Here is a 25787-nt window from a genome sequence, read left to right as displayed (position 1 = left end):
CCCTATGTTATCCAATCCACAACCCTCTTTGTCTAGCGGGGCCAAGAAAGGGGAAGATGGATTTTTTGCCTGCCGCTGTGCTGCTTGCATTATCACAGAGTCAAGGTGTGGCTGGCTTATAAGACAAGCTCGGGAACTGTCATGAGCTGTATATTTTATGTCCAGTTGTGGAACGACAGTAGCCACTGAAGCCAGTGCTTTCATTCATTTCAAACCCCTTTGCCAGATGTATTCCACAATGGGGAAAGATCTTACTGTGTGTTGAGCCAAATCCTTTAAGTCATAAAGAAAGCATTTGGTTTGCTTGGCTGTAAGTGGTATCTCAAAATGCTTGGATGCTCGCTCCAGGAGCTCATGAAAGCCACTATGCCAGCTGGAGGTGAGTCTGCCGGAGCTGGGGTAGGCGACATAGATAGTGGTGCTACATACGTATCCCATTCCAGGTGATCCCCAGCAAAATCAGAGGGAATTTTACCTTCTTCAGGCTGTTAGTCACCATCGCTATCAGCAAAGGTATCTCGAATTTTAATAGGTGGCAACACAGGCCTTTTCTTTTGCTGTGGCCCGATAGGGCTTGTTTTAAGAAATAATGTCTCTGGAATGTCTGTAGACATTGGGATCTGCTGTGTTGAGGCAGTGGCCTTAGGAAACGTTTTACAACAGTAATTTATCATCATGCGCAAATTGGTGACCAAAGAGACAAGGACCGCAATAGTGGCCCCTTGAGCCTGATGCCCTCTTCCTAGGTCTCATTGTCATAGTTATGTTCTTGGAAGGTGTCATTTTGCTGAGCTGACTTCCAGCCTCTGTCCCGAAAAAAAAAACACCTTCCAGATAGATAGAAGGATCTCATCTTAAGTTTCCTGGCACTTAGCATTTAGTTGAGAGGGACTATTTGCAGGGCCAAAAAGACCTTCATCCCCTGATTCCTGCATCGCCAGCAGGCGTACTGGGGTCAAAGGAGACACCTTAGATATGTCAGGTTGTATAAGCATTGGAAAGACTTTTTCAGAAATAAAAACAATGTCTTCCACTACTGTCGACTGGGAAGTTGACAGGGCAGCTGACTGGATCATCATTGATGTTCCCCCAGATGGAATATCCCTCGTCAGGAGTAGAGGCGATGGCATCAATGGAACTGCCATCAAAATCCTTGCTGTTGACGACATCGTCAGTGTCTTCATCAATGACAAACAATTGGTCGCTGTTGTGCTGGTCATCAGCGTCGTAGATGCTGCTGTAGTTACTGGGAGCAAAGGACATACCTGTGTCACTGTGGTCTTCACCGACGAAGTGGCCGTCAACAAATCCGTAGATTGACTGATTTTTTTCTACAGACTGTTCATTTACAAGGTGTTACAGGAGCCGATGCAGGTGAGGAGAAAGACTTTCTATGAGCGGTAGAAGGTCTAGCAGGTTCCTTGCTTTTCAACCTCTCAACACTGGTCTCCCTGCCAAGGGATTTTGCCCTCCCAGAGTCCTTGCCAGAAGAGGAAGAGTCCTCATTTTCTGGCTTTTTATGAAAGAGTTCCCCCCTACTTCACACTCTTTACTCAGACTGAGCTTTCTTCTTTCTCTGAAGCCAGAGAAGCTGCCTGGCCTCACGGTCCTTGAGGGTCTTGGCTGACAAAAGTGTGACAGTACTTGCACTCCTTAAGTTTGTGCAGAGGGTAAAGGCAGTACATACATTCCTTGTGAGGGTCCTCAGAGAAGAGTTTTGATTTCCCACAGGACTTACAAGGCATGTAAAGCCTGTACTTGGATCCCTCAGACATGTTCCAAATAGGAACTAATCCCACACAATTTTAACTCAGATGACGCCTCGAGGTTTATAAATTGTTTAAAGAACTGACACGGCAAACGTTTACAGATGAAACACTGACTGAACAGAGCTCATAGAGGCTCGGTAACACAGAGGGTGCAGCAATAAATCTGAGGTATGGTGGCTCTGCAGGGGATGAGTGGTTCAGGGTCTCTGCTCTGACTGGCTGAAGTTTGGATGCAATAAAACAATGTGAACAGCAATGTCCAATGTTTTCAATGTGATTCATAACGCTTATGTTTTAGCACTGCTTTTTATTACTGTCAAAGTAGAACTCCCATCATGACAAAGGGAGTGAATCTATTAAAGAAATAATACTGGAGAACTTACTGACCTGCCTCTCTGAGGTGATTATCACCAAAAACACATTTTTTGTTGCTAACAAGCACAAGTGACAACTGTGGAGAGACTCAAACAGAAACCCCATTAAAAGCAAAAACATAAGTAAAAAACAAGTTTAACAAGGTTATGGTCCCACTATGGCATAATGAAGAGTGTTGGTGGATACAAATTAGTAAACCCCTTCAGAAATCTCATCACAAAAGAGAATTTAAACAGAGAAGACTGATCAGGGAAACAAAGTAAAGTCGACAACTCAGCCAGGTACCCTTTCACAGTACATATTGCACACGCCCTTTGGGCTGGGGACGAATGTGAATTGCTGAATTTGGGTCAAAATTGCCTGCAAAGGGCCATATTGTTATCTAAACACAATGAAAAAAATGTGTTCCCTCTCCCAGAGTAAACAGATGTGGAGTGTCGGCAAGATGACAGAATGAAGTTCACCACCTCTGGAGGCAGTTGAAAGGACATTAAATGTCTCTCTTCAATCTCCAGGCATGAAAGTGGAGGCCTCAGAGATTGGGGTGTAGCACCATTATCCCTGAATGGAAGAGAAGGTTCTGTCTGAATGGCAGCTTTGGGGGGCGGGGCGACAAGAGGGTGGCGGATATATGAAGAAGCGTCAGTGGTCTGCATTCCATACACTTCTTAGCCAATCTGGGGTGATCAGAATCTCCTTGGCCTGGTCTTGGCAAATCTTCATCAGAACTCAACAAATCAATTGGATGTGGGGAAACAGTTCCCCTTCAACTGCAACGTGTCCTCCAAAGCTCCCATCAACAGATGCTGGAGGGCACAGAACTGCTATCATTGAGCATTTTCCTGAAGTGAGCAAGTCCACTTGAGGAGTGCCCAAACAGGAGAAATTGTGATGAACTACCTCTGGAGGAAGATGCCACTAAAGATCGGCAAGATAATGTCGCCTCAAACTGTTGGCTCTGACATTTATAGACCACATCAGCTGATTGGTTATTAACATACCCTTTGGCAGTGTGGCCGAAGACCACAGCCTCAATTCCTTGGTCAAATACCACATCACCGTTGTATTGTCTTTTTAAAAAAAAAATGTTTTTACTAACTATTTTCAGTGAGTAGCATCGTAGCAATACTTTTTGTGCGTTACCACTATGGTATATAGTACCATTATAGGATGCAGTTATATTTTTCCCTGTGTACCTAGTCTGCACATATCTGCTATGAATCTTCCCAAATGCTCATTCTGGACCACATTATCAACATGTTCAACTAGTAAACCAGCCTACTCCATTCTATTTATTATAAGACACATACATTACCCATTGTTCAACCACTCTGTGCTGCTATATTATCTGATGTCCTGATTTGTGGTAAACCCTGCATTTCACAGCTTACACATAATACCTGAAGAATCAGTTCTGAGGACCAGAGTGCACCTATTGTTCCTCTTTTTAGTGCTTCCAATTGGCTCATTGCCATACCCTGTCTTCCTCTTTCACTAAAGCAGATATCACTTCCATCCATAGATCTTATATAAACATTAACAGGTTCCCCTCTGTTCCTTTGTATGTAAGGCATCTCCCTCTGCTATGGCCCGACTCACTACTGCCCTTTTCCATCTGCTGTGAGATGGGCCTTCCATTGATCTCCCCTGGAGTGATATGTCCCTGCCGGCTACCACTATGGTCAGGTCTAGAAATATATTACTCACTTTCTTTTCTGGCCTACACAAGTATAATCCCAACAGACAGTTCCATTTTCAAAAAGTCCCATCTACTGACTGCGCAATCCATGTCTTCAATGGCGCCAGTCCAGAAATGCTCTATAACTTGGTAACTCCACTGCATATGAACAAAGTCAGACCCCAATAAGAAGCAATAGAGGCAAGCACATGATATCTATCTGCTTCGTAACATTCACTCTATGGGGGAATAAAGTATGTGGTACGAAGGTAGTTGAACTGTGTATAAGTAGATCTAATGTTCCAGGAAAACCTTATGTATGTGCTCCAAGGTCTGTTTCCATTTCTTCGCCCTAAATTCTCTGCCCAATATACCTTCTCCTCTAATGTTCCCATCTAGCATAGTGTTGGAAGGTCTGCAAGTGGCATTAGCAAAAGTGTTTTGTAAAGTCACAAAACTAGTCAGTGTCCACCTCCAAAGGCTATCAGGGTCTGTAGTAGTTCATGTGTGAGCATCTCCAAGGAGCTCTGTCCCAAGAGCTAAAGCACTGAGGCCTTGAGCGTGGAGTATGTCAGAAATTGTGCCTGGGGCATACCTTCCTCTTCCAACATCAATAGAGCGAAGTGTTTCCCTTTCTCAGCAACCTCCTACAGTCTCAGTCCATATTCTGCTCAATTCTTTCAAACTAGTTTCTGTGAAGTATCCCCTTCCAAAGGTGGGCAGTAGTCCCAAAGAAAGAGCCGGCGCACAGAGCGCATGCTGCTGAGTCTTTCTAACAGCTACTTTGTAGCAGTGGAGCACAATGGTGAGCAGGGCAGGCCGCCAAGTGAGGATCAGCTTTACACCCAGCAGTAACGAGATTAACACTCCACCATGTGGTCCCCTATTTCCCCCAATTCCTTTACATTAAGACTCACCAGCCATCGGGCTACCCACTAGAGTTAGGCTCAGAAATATATGTCAAAATTCAGAACTCCCATGAACGATAAGCATTTCAGTATATCTAATGAGACAGACCCAATGCCTACATCCATCCTAAATCAGGTCCTGCAGCAAAGCATTTAGTTTCCTGAAGCAAGTCTGAGGTATCCAAAAAAGCAGACTCAAAGTAATATTGCAGCCATGGTAGCATTACCAATTTTGACAATACTACTGTGGCCATTATTTGCAATTTCTTGGAATGACAAAAACTCACTCTGCCCTTCCCAAATCCCCCCTCTCTAATATAAGGGCAATATACTTTGAATTTCAAGTACTGATGAATCCGGTAATCCCATCTAATGCGAATCTGCATAAACACTCCTGTAGGGTCCTGCATATCGGAAGACACCGGGAAGGTAGAGGCCTTATTCCAGTTCGTGCATAGGCCAGATCCCCTCTTTAGGTCTCTCAGGACCTCAACACTCCAGGGGACTCCTGTCTCTGCATCTCTGAGATACAGGAGCATATCATCTGTGTACAGGGAAATGGCATGCTCAGCATCTCCTAGGGGAATCCCTCTCCCTTTCCCCTCCTTCCTGGGGACTCAACAGGATTAGATATTGACCTGTGGTAGGCTTAATAATGTTAGTGTGCACTATTAGGGAAAGTCATTGTGATTTACTCTTTTGCCTGTAGTGACACTTTATCATACACATGGGGGGAAACTGCCTTTTAGTGCAGTTTCACTTCCTTTTGGCCTGCAGACACCAGTGACATATTGAAATGATGTGTAACCTGTGCAAGAAAATTAATTCTGCAAGTTCCAAACAGATATCTGTACTACTTATCGGTCATCCAGAATTGTCATATTTCTCTAGCGCAGCTCAGGTCAAACCCCAGGCCTTTTGTCACTCTGCTGTCCCAGGTTAATTACATTTCTCTCCAGTAGCAAGGAAAGGAGTAGGGCTAAAGGATCTGCATCAATCAGCTGTAAAACTGTACCAGGAAGGGCTTGCCAAAGTCCACAGAACAAAGGAGGGAGCCCAGACCTCTGGAGCCAACACAGGTGAAAGCTCCCCTTTGAAGATTTGAAGAGAAAGACCCTGGCAGTGAAGTCAGCGAGGGACAGAGCTGAGGCCCGCAGAGAATAAGTGACTAGTGACTCCTGGATGACACCATCCTGAGCTGCCTAAGCATGCTATGCAGGAGGGTTGGGATAGAGGTGGAGAGATGACATGGCACTCTAGGATTGACCAGGGGTGCATGGGTTCTGGAATCTTCCACTGGTCCAAATTATGGCATTTTAAAGACTGAGGACCTTTGACTTTTTTTTTTTTTTTTTTTACACATACCGAGCTCTTGGGGCACCATTGCTGTTTCTTTATTTACCACTGGGGTGGGCCAGGGCTTGGGGGTCAGCCTAAGAATCATTTATTTATTTGCACCTCCTCGCCAGGCTTATTTTTGCCACCCTTCCAAAGTTTCTGGGGAGGGGTCATGTGTGAGGCTCCGCTCCCCAGACTCCCTTTGGGCCCAGGACCCCATCCCCTAGGCCATACTTATTGGATCCACCCGAGCAGCAGAAAGACAGGGAGAGTACTGTTCCCGCCCCCCTGTTGTGTTGTGCCTACCCTGCTTTCCTCGCACGTCTGGGGATAGTGGGTGGCCACCATGGAGAGAAGAAATCCTTGCCCGAACACGCGGGCAGATAGAGAGAGAAAAGCTGCTGTCTCCCATGGCAACACACAGAGGTCCGATCCGCGTGGCAGCCAGCGGGGCAGCAAAGGGTGGGCTCGACTGCCCCGAACATGTGAGGAGGCATAGGGTCCCTAGGTGGGACAGGGCACCCCTCTAAAAAACTAAAAAACAAAAGGAAATGTTGTGCACGAGGTCCCAGCTCAGCAAGAGACACGCTGTTGAAGTATACACTGCTCCAGGCTGGAGTGCCCAATAATGCACTGGGGGGATTTTACATTTGTATATATTTCTTCACTCATGTTGGCCCCAGGATGGCTAACGAGAGTGTAGAGGGGACTGAAGGGGTGCAGCAGCTCCCATTGTAAAGATTTTTATTTATTTTTTTATAAAGGACTGACCCTATATTTGAGGCAATAAAATTAAAGTCCCCTTTGGAATTTCTAGTAACTTTTAATAGCAATCCCAAGGCTGAAGGTTTTGCTCTACAGCTGGGAGCGCAGTGTCCTCTAGGGGGCTTATTCTATGGTTGCATTTATTATGGCCTACAGATATTCAAAGAAGGTACATGTGTACAGCACTTTTTAAAGGCTAAGTCTAGGGTTGCAAAAGATGTTATCAAAATGTCATGCCCTTTAGGGGTTACTTCTATGAGGAAAACGGCTTTTATACACAGCCCAGGCAACACGTAGTGTAGCCAGGCAAGTGTGACCACGCTTGCCTGAAAAACACAAATGCGTGGTTCAGGCACACAGCAGAAACAGCCAAGAGAGGAACGATGCGGCCGGTAAGTGAGGCTGAGGCAGGTGGGGGAATTTTTAAGGACAGGTCAATGGAGGGGTAGGTTTTAGGGTTCAGGATAGGGGGTTAGGGTAGTTTTTAGGCCAGGGTGGGGTAGGTTTTAGGTTTCAGGGTAGTTTTTAGGGACGGGTGGGGTAGGTTTTAGTGTTCAGGGCGGGGGCGGAGGATCAGGGTAGTTTTTAGGATATCGTGAGGTAAGTTTTAGGGTTCAGGGTGGGGGGTGGTTGGGGGAATTTTTAGGGCAGGGAGGGTAGTTTTTAGGACAGGGTAGGTTTTAGGTTTGAGGGTGGCGGGTCGAGGTAATTTTTAGGACAGGGCAGGGTCAGTTTTAGAGCGGAGGTCAGGTAGTTTTTAGGACAGGGTGAGGATTTTAGGATAGGGTAGGTTTTAGGGTTCTGGGCGGGGGGTTGGGGTAGTTTTTAGGACAGAGTGGGGTAGATATTAGGGTGGGGTTCAGGGTAGTTTTTATGACTGGGCAGGGGTGGCGAGTCAGGAGTTTTTGGGACATGTTGGGGTAGTTTTTAGGACAGGGTAGGTTTTAGCGTGGGGGTCGGGGAAGGTTTTAGGAAAGGCCGGGGTCGTTTTTAGGACAGGGTAGGGTTTAGGGTGGTGGGGTCAGGGTAGTTTTTAGGACAGGGTGAGGTAGGTTTAAAGGGTTCCGGGCCAGGGCAAGGGTTTGGGGTAGTTTTTAGGACAGGGTGGGGTAGTTTTTAGGACAGGTTTGGGTAGGTTTTACGCGGGGTAGTTTTTAGGACAGGGCAGGGTAGGTTTTAGGGTTCAGGGTGGGGAGGGTAGGGTATTTTTTTAAGACAGAGTGGGGTCATTTTTAGGACAAGGTAGGTTTTAGGGTTTAGGGCGTGGACTTGGGGTCATTTTTAGGACAGGGTAGCTTTTAGAGTTTAGGGCGGGGTTTGGGGTAGTTTTTAGGACGAAGTGGGGTTGTTTTTAGGACAGGGTAGGTTTTAGGGTGGCGGCTCGTGGTAGTTTTTAGGACAGGACGGGTAGGTTTTAGGACAGGGAAGGGTAGTTTTTAGGGTTTAGGACGGAGCTCAGGGTAGTATTTAGGACCGGGTAGGATTTAGGGCAGGGGCGGGGTAGTTTTTAGGACAGGGTGGGGTAGGTTTTAGGACAGGGTAGGGTTTATGGTTTAGGTACCACATATACCTTTACTAAGCATGCTCTTACAATGAAATTCGTGTAAAAGCATGCATGGTAAAGATGCAGTCGTGGTTCCGACCGTGTTAAGCCATGTGTGGTTCTGTCATGCATGTTTCTGTCATAAAACCCTTTTATGACTGCATTTTCATGGTGGGAAAGTTTATAAAAATAACACAGACACATGTTTTGCTCATTTTAAATGCTGTGCTGTTTTAATAATGTTGGCAGTGAATATGCTTTATTGACAGTAATTACTGCATTTCTACCTATTATTATTATTGATGATGGCATTTACATACAAAATGATGTCTTTAACGTGGATTGCTCATTTTGAACTTTTGAGCAATTTAAAAGACTTACTTTATATGTTTGTGTGACCCCTTTAGACAGTCAAAGGTGATGATGCACTGTCGTCTATGGTATTTTTCCATCTACCAATGTACATATTTGTAAATGATTGCATAGTATTTAGTATTGCATGTGCAAAGAAAAAGCGCTGACTGGACAATTAATTATTTGAGTGTTATTGTTGCGTGCCAGTGAATGGTGATTACTAGCCTACGCCACCTCTCCGGAGTAGGCCCGGAACTGCTCGGATTTGCTACCCTGAGTTAAGCACTACAATGGAATGCCTGGTTCCCAGTAAGGAAAAATGTGGACCTATTACTTGTGCGGGCCATTCAACTAATAACCTTATTTCCTACATGCACCATTATGGGCTCCATGGAAACACCTGCCCCAATCCATATCAGTGCTCTCCAGGAGTGTAAGGGGTATCCAATGACATAAATTTGACCCCTACTTTGCCGACACATGCCAGTAAGCTTCCTTTGCTATTAGATGCATCTCCTGCAGGAACGCAAGGTCTATCCCTCTGCGTTTCAGGTTAGTCAATATTCCATGTCCTTAACTCATGGTACCCATACCTCACGCATTCCAAGTGTGGAACGTACACTTAAACAAACCGATCAACTTTACGTGTTCCTGCCCATGCCTGTTCGCAAAGTGCAAGGACCTCCTTTGCCAAGGGACTCATAGACGTGTGGAGAATCATGTGTGTATTGTGTATGAAGTGGACATGCAGCGTAAAACGTTCCATACATCCACCTACATGTTGGAATCACCACGGTTATCCGTCCAAAGCAAACAGTAGCAATAGAAGAGAAAAACAAAATTTGCAAACTATCAGAATGACCCCCAATGGCTAACAGCCGAGGGAGCTATGAGGGTGCACAGCCCAGAAAAAGCTCCTAGCTCACCAATATGGCCTCCCCTCTCATCTGTTCAGGAGTTCGCTAATAGTCCAGAGCACAAGCAGCTCCAAGTATTACACCAATAAATGCCATGCCACAGTTTGGGAAATGTTGTTATAGCCTGCACACATCTCCTACTTACCAATGTATGTTCATCCTCACACCTGGCATACATATTTGTCAAGAGCAGTTACAGATCATCTGATAAGCATGGTGTAACCTGCAGAGGTAGTGGTGTACCGTCCATTGTAGTTTTGGAGTCCGAACTACCAGAGTGCAGCTCAGAGTTCTTTCTGCTGGAGGCCCTTTGCGATAAGATCTCAAATGAATTCGCTGTCATCAGTGCTTTTGCCCTTACTCTGTCCACCTTATCTTGCGTCATTTCTGACTGCCTACTTTGTCTCAGAGTCCTTGCCATTGATGCTTCGGGATGAGGACCTGGCCCAACCAACGGAGCCCTTTTCAGTATGATGTTTTTCTAGCCAATCCCAAGCGTCTCATAGAAAAAAGTGTAATTATCCACCAAATACTTGAGAGCCTGTCAGTAAAGAGAAGCGCATATCGCACATTCACCTCTTAGTGCTTTTCACTTCCAGAAAGGATGCTCTTCCAATGTATAGTCGGGAAAAAATATAAACTGTGGCGTTTTCAATCTGGCGGTTGTCCATCATGCGGATCGATGTAATATAAAGTATCTGTCCCAATAGAGAATTAAGCATGCCACAACTGGCATTGCCTGTACTTCCGGAGGGGTCTAGCAGGCACTCAGTTCACCCTTCCAAGGCTAAAAAGGGTGACAGTCCATGGGGCGCTACATCACTAGCCAGCCACTTTTTAAGAAAAGCCACCATGTCAGTATTCTTCACTTTCTCAGGTAGCCACACCAATCTGATGTTATTCCCATGATTTTTCCCTGCTGCATCCTTTGCCCTTTTATCAAGTGCTTCCGTTCTGCGTGTATCTCTTTGACCTGTCCTTGCAATATCATCATGGGTCGGTGCACTTCTCTATTGATGCCTTTGTTTTGTGTGACCAGAGAGACCAACTTGGGGTGATCATCCCGCAATACATCCCGTTCTATGGCGGCCTGCTCTATTTTATGCTCAAAGACCTCTCAGGAGTTGTTGACAGCTTTCAGTATTTGGCTCAGAGATACATGGGGAGGGGCTCCATCAGGCCAGGGATCTCCCCTGCATTTTTGAAAGGCTGCACCCTTATTAAAGGCTTCAGGCTCCCCACCATCCTACGACAGACCCAGGACCTGCTGGCCTTCAGAAGACTCCTCAAGACCTGGCTCTTCGACCAGTAGCACCCCCCGCTCCCCAGCGCCTTGAGACCCTTGCGGGTATGTAGCGCGCTTTACAAATGCAGTGATTGATTGATTGCTTCTGACTCAAGAGGGACATCTAGTAATGACTTGAGGTACTATAGCTATGTCAAAGGCTGGACATATTGGCTTTGCCAATCTTTGTTTAAAATTAAATTCACAAACAAAACCTGAACATCTACAAGCTGCATTTTCTTTTCTTATTTAAGAAAAATAGACAGTGTTGTGGGAGAAAACAGAATGGAAAGAAAGAATACAAAACTAAACTTTACCTCCAGATAGAAACGTTTTCAATATGAAGAAAGATATAAAAAGTATTTTAAAAAAACACTTCTCATAAGGCTACATTTTAAGAAAAGATGAAGATGAAGACCCCAGAGGCCATTGGTCAGGATTTCCACTTGAAAGACAAAAACAATCCAACTAATCCAAATATGCATTCTGGAACAGTACTCTTAAAGTGGCAGTGTGAAAATTATCTTATTAGCGGAAGACCTAACTATTGTAGTAGCATCGTGGATTTTCAGCTTCAGAATTTGATTTTAATTGGATGGTAGTAAAAAAGGATAAAGAAAATATGTAGATAGTCATGCATTGTACGTAAGAGCAGTTTATTTAAAATAAAATATATTTTTCTCAATATAAATATGTTCTTCCCACACATAGGAGGCTCATTCTAATGTTTAGGGACATAAAAGAAAAGGCAATGCTGGAAAACTCAGCAGTTCTCATTATCCCGTGTCCGTCATCTCATAAGAAAAATGTGCAGCACAATTTTAAGGGTTCATGCTACATATCTATCTCTTCCTGTCCCCTCTCTCATAAAATAGCTGACATGCATTACAGGGCACTACACACAAACACATCCTCTCTTCCTGCATTTCACAAACACATATCGCAGGCGAAGAGATCTTCTCAAACACATACCAGGACATGTACTTACCTTGTTGTGGATGCTGGTTCAGTTGGTGGAAAACCAAACGCATTGATGTGGAGCATTTTGTCTTCATACCATCCTACGATTCAAGAATTAGACAAATCGTAATGCAAACATACCTTCACGATGCAGTACATATTCCAGTTACACAATAAACTGAAACATAAAGAAGCTCCAGAGTATGAACATTCTAACTTGAAGAAGACACTCAGACCTACAAAGAACTGGTTTCCTTCTTGGCAGTAACCAGTTAGGGCTAGTGAAAGGGTTTTCACTGACCACACTGAAGGATGGCATACTCAGGAGTAAGGCATGCCTCCTACTGCCAATGCAGACCATCTCTTTTGGGAATGGTTGATTTAGAATCTAAATTCACTCAAACCTTGGCCTCTCTCTGCCTAGACAGTAAGGTTATCAAGGGTTCAGATCTTTAGACAGTTAACTATTTCACCCAAGTCAGCATCACGATACATTGTGGGCAAGGCAGGCTGTACTAGTGTGTTAAATCAATCAATGAAATCTATCGAACAAGTCACCACAATGCAACAAGCACTGGTCTATCCAACCTTATTTAAAGAAAAACTGCAACCTAGTTGGGACACCATCTGTAACCACTGCTCAGCTCCCACCCAGGACACAAAGGGCCTGATTGTTGTATGTGAGGTAGTCCTACGTAAGTACTTCTCACATTCTACAAAGTGCAATTCAGAAATGTATATCCAGAGACTTCGGCCTTTCCAATTTTGCAGAGATCTCTGCACGTGTAGGTATATGAACTAGTGGTATATGTGGAAGGTGGGAAATGGGGAATAAATACTATTAAATGGGAGGGGTTTCTGGAAGGTTAAAGAGGGGTTTAGGAGGAACATGCAAATACAAAACACCCCCCCCACAAAAGATGTTCAATTATTTTGTTAATTAATACACATTTAAGTTGATGTATCTTATTTAATTTATAAAAAGTAAACTTTATTACATTTCCATATACTTGCCCATAGGGAATCTCCGCTAACACGTGAAAAGTTACTAGTAGTAACTTTGCACCCATAAATTCTGTTGTAAAAGGCTCCACGAATCATTTGAGGAAGTGGAGAAATGTAAGTCTACACCTAGGTGTAAATCTTCATTCGGAAATGCTGAATACCAAAAACGGGGGAAATTTACACCTAGGTGTAGGAGAAAATATACCAGCGAGTAGAACATATCCATGCATTTTTACATATGCCAATTGGCCCCTCAGTCTTACTTTCTGTATCAGCATTACAACGTTATAACACGCTCCCATAGTAACTTTCCCCTGTGGTGGCTCACTCTAATTCTCATATTTTACTTTGTTCAATCTACAGATATACTTTATGCCATTAGCTGGGCTACTCGCCAAAATAATTTGTCTAACACATCTACCACAAACACAAACACTTTTTAGATTGCAACATCTATCGTCACATGTAAATGTAATTAATCTTCCTAACACAATGTACCTGCCTTCAAATGCATGCCATGGCTTGATTTAATTATTTATTTCATGCATTTGACTAACCGTGAGTATATTTAACATGACTGTCTATGTTCATGTACATCCCACATTATCATTTAACAAAATGATAATGTGGGATGTACATGAACATAGACAGTCGACTCATTGTTGCAACAAATTAACAGTCCGAGTTATGTCCAGGCAAATGTTCCAGCCTTTTAAAATTATCAGAGCTTTTATTTCCTTTATCTGAGAGCATAAATATTCAACATTTCAACAGGAAATATGGTTGTCTGCTTCCTTAGCTAGATATAGAGCAGCATTACTAGTGTTCCTTCTCTTTGGAGATTACTTTTTGTTGGGCAATTCTGCTTTTCGGATTCAGTGTAGATAGGTAATGTATACTTATGTGTCTCGTGGGCATTATCCCAGGGCAAGTGGGTTAATGTTTTGAGTTTAGCAGGTATGTATTAGAACGCAAAGTGCTAGTTAATGGTATGAAGCCCTCCATGTCTATCAGGGACTAACCTGCTATGCAAAATTAAAACTGTGTAGGTAACATTGTATTAGAAGTCTGAAGTCCACGTCTGAAGTCAAATGCAGGATGTCAAAGCTGAAGCTTTGTTGGCAGGATGATATGGAAAGAGCCTATCTTGTTCTGACAGAACAAGTCTTACTATGTAGAGATGATGAACACTCGCTATAAAATGTGGCTTTATTTACTAGTGATACACAATAAGTGCCATTTTATTCGACACACGTTGGTTGGAGCCTTCCGTCAACTGAATGATGCCACTACTTCAGCGATGCACCTGACTCCAGCAGCTGCTGCTTGACTGTAAGTGAACACAACTAATCACAACCATGTAACCTTCTGTCCATTTACCGAATGGTCCACATGCCTTCACTTTCCTTCCTATCCGCCAATGAAGCAGACTGCATTCGAAGTTACTGAGGTGACTAAAAGCATTTACTTTAAGAATGCTAAGGACACATTTTAAACACATCCGTTTACCTCCTTGCTGATTTGTCTGCTTTCGAAGCACCCCCAGTGCCTCTTAAAGTCACGTCTCCCCAGAAGAACATAAATATACATGTTTCTAGTCCTATGGAAAATGCTACAGGTGAGGTGACGCAAATTAAACAGCGGTTTTTATTAATGTTAGATTTGCAAAGCCTTTAAATTTGACAGTGTTTTTTAATACTATGTTCCTTATGAGGGAAGAAGAAAGATCACTATACACATTACATGTAATATGGGCTAAACAGTCTATGTCCTATTGTACCCCTGCAAGAAACTGTTTTTGGGCAGCTCTATAAAGCCATTTACCAAAAAGTATTGGGACAAATGCATGCCCAGTAGCCATGCATTTCAGGGATATGCAAAAAAGTAACTGTAACTTGCTTTCGTTCTCTGGACTAGATTGACCATATTCACAGATCCGCAAGCAGTGGTAATCGGAAACTAACCTTAAGAAAAAAGTTGAAGTTCTTACATTATAATGTTAGATTCTAAGGTCCCATGGGGCCTTAACATTGAAGAGGAATTTAATATAAATGTAGATGTGACTTAAACTGTAAGCAGGTCATCCTATATTAAAGGAACATGTTTAAATATATAAATAATACTCTTGGTAGATTATCCATCTGCCATCCTCGTTTTTCTGGTTTTAACTGATTTTAACAAATATATTTTTTCACAAAGGTCGTAGAGACAAGACCTCATGTTCACCTCCTGAAGCTAAGATCATTTTACTTTTCTATTTTGAATGTATTTTTTTAGTTGTTGATATTTTGAATTGTATCTAATGATGTGACAGGAAATACATTGGTACTTACAAGGATGGAGTCGGCCCGCAATTGATAACGGATTGGGAAGTTTGATTTTGCAACTGTTTGGCTTTGTCAATTTTTTTTAGACATGTTACATAGCAATGCTGGCTACTGTGCAACATGGCGTGAGTAAAATAAAGCAAAGCACTAGGAAGTGGTCAATACTGGCTGTGTCATATTGCTTTTTTTGTTTACTTTAAGCCATGTTGCACTGCAGCCCATGCTACAAAATGTGCAAAATGTCTAAAAATGCATTGACAAAGACAAAAGATCTTGCTTAGGCAAAACTTATTACATTTTCTATAGATATTGCTCACAAAGCCCACTAACCACATGGTCTAAATATAAACCAGTACCTGAAAATCTATGTATATTTTAGCTTGTAGTGAAAATAATCTAATATTTATAATTTCAAAACCATATTATTTACTTCATCAAAAGCAACCAGTAAAATAACACACTGGAAGCAGTTTATATTTGTACGGCTGCCCTGATGTCTAGATTATAGCTAGATGTTTATGTGCCTATAAACAACAGAAAAGAAACGTCAAATGTATTCAATTTAGAGTCTGTTTTTTTTCAATTATGTTAATGACACTGGCGAGGATTATGCATACCACATTTCAGTTGCTCAACAGCAGCCTCCATTTAAACGCAATCTGTACAAAAAAACACTCTATGGATACAAAATAATTCACTGCCCATGAATCACTGGGAAATAACTACTAAACATATGACTACCAGAAGCAAAAGTAAATACAATTTAACCATAAATGTATCTGTTTTTGTTCAACAACTAGAAAAGTAACATCAGAATCAGACTCCAGTTGTAATCAACAACAGAAAATAATCACAGTCCTTAACAGAAATGAACACCTCCAGATATGAATGCTATGAAATCTATTGCAGCCTCTGCCAAAACGGCAGTGGACATGGAAGAGAAAGATTTTCTAAAAGATGTTAATGGCCATCACATTTCCCAGACCCTAAATCACCCCCAGCCTATGAAAAAAGCCTTCAAACATTGAACTGCACACAGGGTGGGGTTCCCTAAAAAATACAAAGCAGGGCAAGAAATCACAAACAACATGGGCAACGTGGCAAATAACTGCTCATGAGAAAGTTCCTAATTGGAGGACCTCAGTACGACTAATGTTAGCATCAAATGAACTTGAATTTCATATTTCAGGAGGTACTGAAGACATAATTCTTCTAAGCACATACACTAAGTATGTTTGTCAACAGGACAATTAGCCACTCAAAGATGACCTACAGAAATAGTGGACCAGTAGGAATCCACCCTTCTTTAGGTCAACCGTTGATGAGTGAGTTGTGACCGAAAATTCAAGACATTAATAAATCTACAATAAGGGGACAAAAAACCTTGTCAGCTGCCATTCCACTTTCTTCAAATGGAGTTCAAACCCTTTTGGGTGTTTGAGGCACATGCTCCGATGATTTAGAACAAAGCTTATTCGGAAACACACTGTATTTTCCATTGTCACCCAATTTATTGCAGGCAAACAGTCTCTGCAGGGCAGACACTAAAGTATACAGAAGTCACTGAGGACTCATCATAAGAAAGAAAATCAGAGAAAGACGGATTGGAGAATACCAAGAAAGCTCTAGAAGGAAAGATACCATATGTGATACCAGGACATGCATCTCTATTATTAAACCCCTTCTCTGTCTGTGGACTCGTGCAGTGCCATCCCAGCTCTGGAAAGGAAAAAGGCTATGAAACAGAACTGACCTCACCAATTGTTGCATATATGTGAGCATTAGTACCTTTAGGGACCTTGGTGTATGAAGCAGTCAAAGGTGTGCCCTATTCAGAGATCTGCCTGTCCTAAAAGGGTTTGGTTCAAAACCATTTTCATTGATAAATGTACCTTGTCTCGTTCTGCGAAAGTCTTACCAAACTTAATGAATATATCCCAATCTGCAACAGGCCCAAAGTCACAGATGTTGGGTATACGGAGATAAAGAACGTAATTTCTCCATAAATATGGTACAGCTGGTATCGGCAAAGAGGCAGACTGCTCTCAGTTCCCATCTTGCCAAAATATAGAAGTCAAAGGACATATCCATGTCCTCATTCAGGATGGCTCAGACTTGTCTGTGGACTTTTTTTGTGGACCACGGTCCAGAAACGTATCCTAGCAACCTCTTCATGATGTATCAATCACTTTCTTTACTTGCAAGAAAATGTCAACTTAAATGTGGACACTATGGTATAAATATGAGGGTGGGTGTTAATCTCCCTTCCAAATAGGGTCTCAGCCTTTCAGCTAAAAACCTATTATTTAAATCTTTGTTAATTGTTCTATGCAGCTGCACTTGAATATATGCACCAATTTAGACAAATGTGCCACTCCAGGGATGGCAAGTCACTATATCAACAAGATTTAACATTTTACAAGGCCCTTTTAAGTCAATCTGATGAACCATGTTCTCTTTTTCTATATGACTGGAAAGTGCACCAGTAAGCTGTCCCTAGATTTGCTCTAACGATACCATAACCCTCAGGCTTAACTGGTCATCCTCGCCAGGTCAGAACCCATGAGCCTTTTTAGTGAAGCCCCCCACTGAGGACCACTAGGTCATCCTGTTATCTGAGAAAGCCCTAAGGGCCTGGTTGGAAGGCTTCCCTGAGATTCTTTAATGCATCCACACGCGGGGCCTAATTGGGCATAGCTAACATTTCGGTAAGCAGGTTCAAACTTGTTTGTCAGACTTATCAGGCTTCGTTGTTGTCCTCTGGGTATTACATTGTGGTAGTTTTAAGAGTATTTAGGAGCTTCCCCAAAGACTTCAGTGCGGCAGACATTGCATTTTGAACTGATGCTTGTGGTCTTGGTGAGGTCTTTATTCATGAGATGTTATCTTTTCCTCAGCTAGACTTTTGCATCAAACTGATGTCATGTCCATCGGCTGTCACTATATTTGATACAACAAAGGTACTTAAGGCACTGGCACAAAGGACTCAGTTGAAACACCACACACCAGCTAAGAGTGTGCAATCGCAAATTGATGATCCTCAAGAGAGCTAGAGATGGTCCACCAGGCCGTCGGCACAACAATGGAGGACTCTCAGAAATATCAGATGCACACACTGTCCAGAGACAACACTCAGGAAAAAAAACTCGCCATCACTGCCAGCGCTAATAATTGAAGATAACCTGTGGGGAAAACATTAATCACGTCTGGGTAGCCCTAATGGTGCATAGAACCTCTAGCAATAAAAAGCATTTATGGGAACAGAAACCTTAATATATCGATTTGGAGATGCTCACAGGCAAAAACAAGTATGGTGCACTGAATGAACAAGTAGTCAAAGAGACTTATTATGTTAAAAGAAATGACAAGCTAAAACCCCAAATTTCTACAACAGAGTCAACAGACTCATCTGAGGCTACTGAGCAGACAACAAAGAGGTGGGCTGAACGGTGAAATGCGACGATAGTACAATACTAAACTTCCCATCTTGTACATGTGTTTTGTAGTAATTTCCCCTCTGATTCGAGAGAAGTCTTTTTTTGGGGTCTACTGTCTTTTTTTCTTCTAGTTCAAATTATGTTGCTGTGATCAGTAAAGACAGCTGTAAACATATTCATCACCTTAGGTCCTGCCACAGAATTATGGTGAAGAACACGTTTTTTATTTACTAACTGTGAAGACAATGGTCGGAGGGATTGAGTTTGAGGGGGCCAACGGTGGGTAAAAGTCTACTCCAGTAGCCTGCTGAGCAGCTCCACCCAAAGTATATTTGATCAGTTACACAGTTTTAAGATATGACTGTAACATTAATTTAGGCCAAACTCCATCTAAAAAAATGTTGTCCATCTGATGCTGGGGCAAACGACAAACTGACGGGACCCTCATTAAAGTGTACTAGCAACGAGGCAAGTTAAATATTCGTTACACCAACTTGATGCATACGTATTCTGTGACAGGAATATTATGTGGTATGTGCATACTGTAAAACAAAGAATGAACAACTATGGGCCTTGTGTGACATATTCCTCAAATTGTCAGCATCTGAAACAGTGCCAGGCATACAACAGGTAAAATACAAGTGAACGCAAATACCTTACCTTCTGCTAAAACAAAACAAGACTCTGTGTATAGGCCGCTGTGGAACTGGTGCAAGAGAGTTAAGGAATTTACTCTATTAAAGCAGATTACCAGCGGCAACACAATACCTTTGACATGGAACACAATGAAGGACTAAAAATAAAAGGCATCCATTGAGCATTATTATGGATAGTGCCTCCCTTCACCTACTCCTCAGCACTCTTACAAAGTTCCATATCTACCTTATACGTGAGAAGTACTTGAGGTTTCGGATTTGAGAATCAGGTCCATCTGAGGACGTGCTCTGCTTTTTAGGGGTGATTTGCCAAGTAAAATGCAGTTGAACAATCCCCTCCCCCTCCACTTAGCATCACAATATATAGGATATGTGTTCTGTTTACTGGAGGCATCTGCTTGGAGGAGTTCTGATTGTAGTGGCTGCCTGTGCGAGGGGTGTCGACTTCTCCTATCTCTGGCTGTATATAGCCCTGTGGACTTTTGAGAGAAGCAGCAAGAATATTTTAACTTGTCCTGGGGCACCTATGAGTTCAGACTTCTTCTCCCACTGGTCCAACAGTATTTCTTCGAGCCTGTTGAACTGTGTGAGCTAGGAAAGATTTGGCCAGTATGGTGGAACGGTTAGAAGCAATGACTAGCAAAGGGAGGAGCAGGTACCGAAATTACCATTTACCATTTATTTAATTGTTGTCAGCCTATCCGGCCATAACAATAATACACAATAAGTATCAATCCATCACACGCAATAAAATCACATTAAATAAAACATTGTAAAAAAGAAAAACTATACTTGAGTTTTTGATTTTACGTGGCCCTAGGTGAATCCAATATGCCCTGCAATATCATAAAACTTGATTATTAGCCATAATTGGCATAAGACTCTTTACTTATTCTAAAAACATTATAGATCTAAAATTTAAATATCCTATTCTTGCACTAATCATTTGGGTTCTTGCGATACCTGCCAGCAGTATAATAATAACCCAGGACCTTGCCTGGTTTAATCAGCAACCTTCAGCGATGTCTCATACTAATGATAGCTAGGATAACACAAGTAATTATACTTAGGCCAACTGTGAGTACATTGATGAACGTAACTTCCACGCTTCCAATATATAAGTTGAAACCTTCGCCACAATATGTTTCTCATCTGATCGCATACAAAGCACTTCCGCCTCATTACATTTCCTGATCCCGTATGATCTAAAAAGCGGACGTAAGTACAATTTGCGGAGTTTAAGCGTAAAATGACATAATAAAAGGAAGTGGGATAATGTTTCTTGGCCACCATGAAGGCAAGGACAGCATTCTGATCCGCACTGTGAGACGGCTTGCCATCTGTTAGTCACCGCCATCACTGGTAATGTACCCATACGAAATTTAAAATAGAGAGCCCTTTTTTCTTCCGGATAGATGCAGTCTATGAAAATTGCTGGTTTAAGCTCTTGGTTGAGCAAAATGTACCTCTTGAGTAAAGGGCTAAGTGTCTCACACATACTCTGAGTCTTTTGGTCCCAGTATGCCTTTTTAATGACAGATAAACTGGGCTTTCTGATTTTCCCTGGATGAAGCCAGAGGTCTTCTTGGCCAATAGCAACCAGAGTAGTTGAGATGTGTTTAAACCAAGGCAATTTTCGGTAATTTTGTAGCTTCATGATGTCCATGAGTGTTTCTCTGTATGGTTTGAGTTCCTCTTTTGCCCAGATACGGATCCAATATCTTATCGGGGCCAGTGCAATGTAATCCTCGACCTTTCTCATTTGTAAATCAGTTCTCAACGCATTCATTGGTGCGGCAGTGCCTAAACAAAGTAATCGGCGTAGGAAATTATTCTCAGTTACTTGTATTAATGGGGTCTTTCTAAATCCCCAAATCTCTGCGCTGTAAAGTGCTGCCGTCCTTGCTTTGGTTTTATAAGCAAGCAGTGCAGAACTCACAGAATGGTTGCCTGTGGCTTTAGCAAATCTAAGTACCGCTCCGGCGTGCTGGGCCAAGGAGATGTTACTTTTGTAGATTTGTGATTTCCATGTCTGTTTTTCGTCCAGTCTGCAACCCAGGTAGTCATAGGTGGTCACTCGAGCCAAGGGCTTGTTGTTTACCCTGAAGGTCGAATGCATCGTTTGTTTTGGGTTGAGAATCATAAACTTTGTTTTCTCCTCATTAATTACCATGCTCCTTGAGGTGCAAAATGATTCGAAACCCCTAAGTAGACGATGCATTGCTATCTCTGTTCTTGCCAGTAATACAGCGTCGTCAGCAAAAAGCAGGATAGGTATACTTTCATTGGCTAGTTTTGGCACATCCAGATTTAATTCCCTCAGATCTTGGCTTACTTTATTTATATAACAGTTAAACAAGGTTGGGGCCAAAACACATCCTTGTTTTACGCCACGCTGGATTGGAATTTCTGCTGTATAATCATTTCTCGTGGAATATCTAACCCTAGCAGTATTCCCTGTGTGCAGTAGAATTAACAGCCTTAGAATTTTCCCCTGTATGCCCATTTCTGACAATAACTGCCATAATATTTGGCGATTGACGCTGTCAAAAGCTGTTTGAAGATCCACAAAGACCAGATATAATGCACAATCTTTTAGGGTGGCGTATTTCGCGCAGATCATATTCAGCTTAAAAAGTTGATCTATTGTGCTTTGGCCTCTCCTAAAACCAGCTTGGTGTGTCGATATTAAATCTCCATCCTCCAGCCATTGATCTAAACGCAGCTGGATCAATTTGGCGAAGATTTTTCCAACACTGTCAAGCAGTGAGATAGGCCTATAGTTGCACACCAAGTCCCGAGGTCCTTTTTTGTGAATTGGGACAATTATTGATTTCTTCCAAGAGGTCGGAATTACCTCGTGGTGCCAAATACTGTTGAATATGCGTGTTAGAGCAGGCAGCCATAACGTTAACTGATTACGATAAACGTCTGAAGGTATGCCGTCTGGGCCTGCAGCCTTATACGGTTTTTGAAGGAGAATAACTTGTTTAATCTCTTTCTCGCTGAATTCCGGTGTCAGCTCCATTGCACGAGGGATAGAATGGGTTGCTTGCGTGGCATTTGTGCCAAGGAGTTCGTTTGGGACTAATTCATTCTGGGTTCCATTTGACGATCTAATAAACCTTTTTGATGATGCTACATAGGTCGTTTGAAGTGGAACTCCCTTGTTTGATCTTTGGTTACTACCTTCCAGTCCTTGGATGAGGCTGGTTGAGTTATTCATACTCCGGGATGCCGTCTTGGCCTCTTCCTGGTACAAGGCGGTAAAATGCTCTACCCAGAGTTGTGGGTTGATATTCAATTCTAGGTTCTTCGAAGGGCCTTCGCATCCCCATCTGACTATCTCCCAAAACTTTTTGCAGTTTCCTGCCGATATTGCCTGCAGGAGGGATTTCCAGAGCTTATGTGGAAATGTCTTCCTTTTATATCTTAGTAATTTTTTGTACTGTTGCCTGCATTCATAAAAGTATTGCTCATTATGGTTGTTCAGATGGCGATTCTTTAGTGCTTGCGATAGTGTCTTTTTTAGTTTCAAACACTCTTCATCGAACCAGCCCTCCATCGTATTAGGGTTAGTTTGGGGATGCTTAGTTCTTTCCTTTGTTGTTTGTAGTAGCAAGTTGTTAAAATTATCCAGTAGGGGTAAAGCTTCATTAACTGGTAGGTTTAATAATGTACTAAGTGATAGGAACCAGGTTTGACTAGGTACACTCAAATAGGGTTCGTCCACGTTCGACCTTAGTATGTTTTTCCTATTTGGTCTCATGGTTATTGCTAAGCAATTTCCGTTAAGTGGAAACTCAACCTTCCCCAGGCTTGCGTCCGGATGGATTATCTCCATTAGCAATGGGTCGTGGTCACTCTCGATCCTGTCCCTTATTTCCATATCAATAACATAATGCCAGGCTTCGATGTTTATTGCCATATAGTCAATTATACTGTGTCTTTTTCCAGTTCGAAAGGTAGATTTAAAAGTTCTGTCTGAGTTGGTTCTTCCGTTTACTGTGCGAATTCCGCCTTCTATTAGTACTTCAAAGATTAGTTCCCCTTTTTTGGAATCTTGGCAATGTTGGATGAGGGGCGTTGGAATATTCCAAGCGTGATCTTCCTCTACTACTTGTTCATCCCAAAGAATAGAATGGGGTTTAGTGTTAAAATCGCCGCATATTAGAAGAAGGGTTTTACAAAACTGAGGGGGACGGTTATTCGCATGACCTAGTGTTGGGTTCCTCCAACCCTTAGATCTTTTATTTGAGATATGATCTTCGAGGAGCCGCACACCAGGCATGACTTGGGCCCGGCTAACGGGAGGGAGGTACACGTTTACTATTTCAAGTGACCACTCCTCATGTTTTACTGCAAGCGTCTGGATTTCCTTGCTTAATATGGCATGGGTTACAGCTGAGTTTCCCAATAGTGAAGTTCTGATCCAAATGGTCAGACCTCCCGATGGTCTTCCTTTTTTTTGTTTGATAGCAGGTATGTAAAAAGTGGAAAACCCGTCTAGGTCAATGACGTTGGTAGACCAAGTTTCTTGGAAGCAGCTGATGTCTTGCTGTTTAATAAATTCAACCCAATCCTTATCTTCCATTTTGCTTTTTAGGCCTGCAATGTTCCAGCTTAAGATTTTTAATGTGGGACTAGTTCTATTTTTTATATTTGAGCTACCCATTTGTTGCTACAAATTTCTAGATGGTTGCTCTTCATCATTCTGCAACTGTGGGGGATTGCCCCTGCTGTTTCTAGGGGAGTTAACAGACAGGCAGAACCTCATATTACTCAGGTTTATTCGTTCAGGGAGTTGTTGTTTGGAACTAATTGCTCCCTGTAGTATCGAACCAGAATTGCCTTCTGCCTCTTGCCTGCCCGACACATTTTGCTTTGGAGCTTTTTCAAGAAATATTGTTGGATATGGTTCCTTTTGTGGAATAGCAGTAGATATTCCCCATGTCTTCATCATGTTAGAACATTTTAGAATCTGTTCTACTATCCAAGGTGAAGCCCAGACTGTTTCTGTTGATTCCCCGTTCTCCGATTCTTTCCTTTGCATAAATCTTACTGAGAGGAGGTCTTTAGTTGTTACGTTCTGCAGAGCTGGCAAAGAATTGACCAAATGTAGGATGTTAGTCCTATTTAGAATGTCGTGACTTCCTCTTGAGGAGTACTCGGGAATAAATGTAATTGTGGCGTCAGGCTCTTTAATTATTTCAGTGCGAATCTTGGTTTGCCCGACACCTCCCTGTGACCATCTTCCTTGAGGTTGATTATCTTCCTTTGCTTTATTGTAAATAGTAGCTGCCCAACTAGTCAATGTTCGTTCTACCTGGCCTTTTTCCCTCCCGAGTTGCAACTCTTTGTTCCTAAGTTCATCGTAAGGTTGCCTTTGTGGAGGCCAATTATCCTTTTTTCCTTTAGTTTCCAAGTCAAGCACTGGACGCGGTGGAGCAGGTGGATCAGTAACCCACCCTGGCTGGCTACTAAAGTTGTGGTTTCCAGAGCTAGCCTGAGAGCAGTATTTTACTTTTGACCGAGGTGCGGGAACCGGGGCTATTGTATTATCCACGCACATGGTTTTTCTTGTACTTTGTTCGCTTCTTGTGCATTCTGGGCTCTCTGCCCTTCCGTTTTCACTTTTGCTATTTTCTTGTTCTACCCCCTCGATGATAAAGTTCAGAGACTGCTGACGTTTTCCATTATGGACTCCTACTGTATTTGGATAATGCGCCTGAATTGAGTGATCTCTTTTTATGGCGGGGAGGTGCTTATCAATGCCGGTACTTGATTTTGTTGTCTCTGGGCTCCATTTATGTTGTCCATTGACTAAGGGATCGTTTGCCTCATTGATCCCGTGATTTGAACCTGAGTCTTTTTCTGGTCTATTTCCTTTGTCTAAGTCGTACCCAGATGCTTGGTAGCCCCTAGGGCCAATGGGGATTCGGTTTATATGAGAATGGTGGGTGCAGCTTTTATCGCACAATAATCCAGGATTTTTATTTATAAAACTAATATCTTTGTCAGTTGGTTTCTCGAGACTCTCGGGCTTGATGCACTGATCTTTAGGCTGCTGTTGAGTAAACTCATCGCCTGTGTTCCTGATCTGCCCTGTTGGGCTTGCCTGTTTCGGCATATTTAAAGCCTTTTTTGCTGATACTTTGTTGTTTCCTCTAGCTTTTTTCCATGTGTATTTCCGTCTACCTGTTTGTTGATGCCCTTTACTCAGAGTCCTTTTTTCTACTGTATTTGAGATTTCGATTGCAGATACAGGACTTTTGTTGATTCTCTCCGTCTTGTCTATGTGGGTTTTTGCGTCTGGGCACTCGTCTCGTCCCGTGCCAAAGGGCCCTTCTTTGTCTTCACTATCTATTGGTCTTTCAGTTACTCTAGATTCTGTTTTTGCTGACTCGTGATTACACGCCTGTGTGTTATTGAGACTAGATTTGCAATCTTCGATTATGTCTTTGATTACT

General features: G+C 42.5%; 1 protein-coding gene across 1 annotated transcript in view; it reads right to left on the bottom strand.

The window, feature by feature from the left end:
• The window catches only part of POLE2 (DNA polymerase epsilon 2, accessory subunit), a 314242-nt gene that overhangs the window by 157209 nt on the left and 131246 nt on the right, over positions 1-25787 (bottom strand). The window contains exons 9-10 of the mRNA XM_069208700.1: positions 19322-19370; positions 11921-11993 (exon numbers count right to left, since the gene is read on the bottom strand). Of these exons, the coding sequence (XP_069064801.1) occupies positions 11921-11993; positions 19322-19370 (122 nt within the window). The remainder of the gene's footprint in view (positions 1-11920; positions 11994-19321; positions 19371-25787) is intronic.

Source organism: Pleurodeles waltl, chromosome 9 (assembly GCF_031143425.1).
Source record: "Pleurodeles waltl isolate 20211129_DDA chromosome 9, aPleWal1.hap1.20221129, whole genome shotgun sequence".
Classification (NCBI taxonomy): Eukaryota; Metazoa; Chordata; class Amphibia; order Caudata; family Salamandridae; genus Pleurodeles; species Pleurodeles waltl.
Note: the sequence above shows the minus strand (reverse complement) of the source record. Positions and strands in the feature narration are given on the sequence as shown.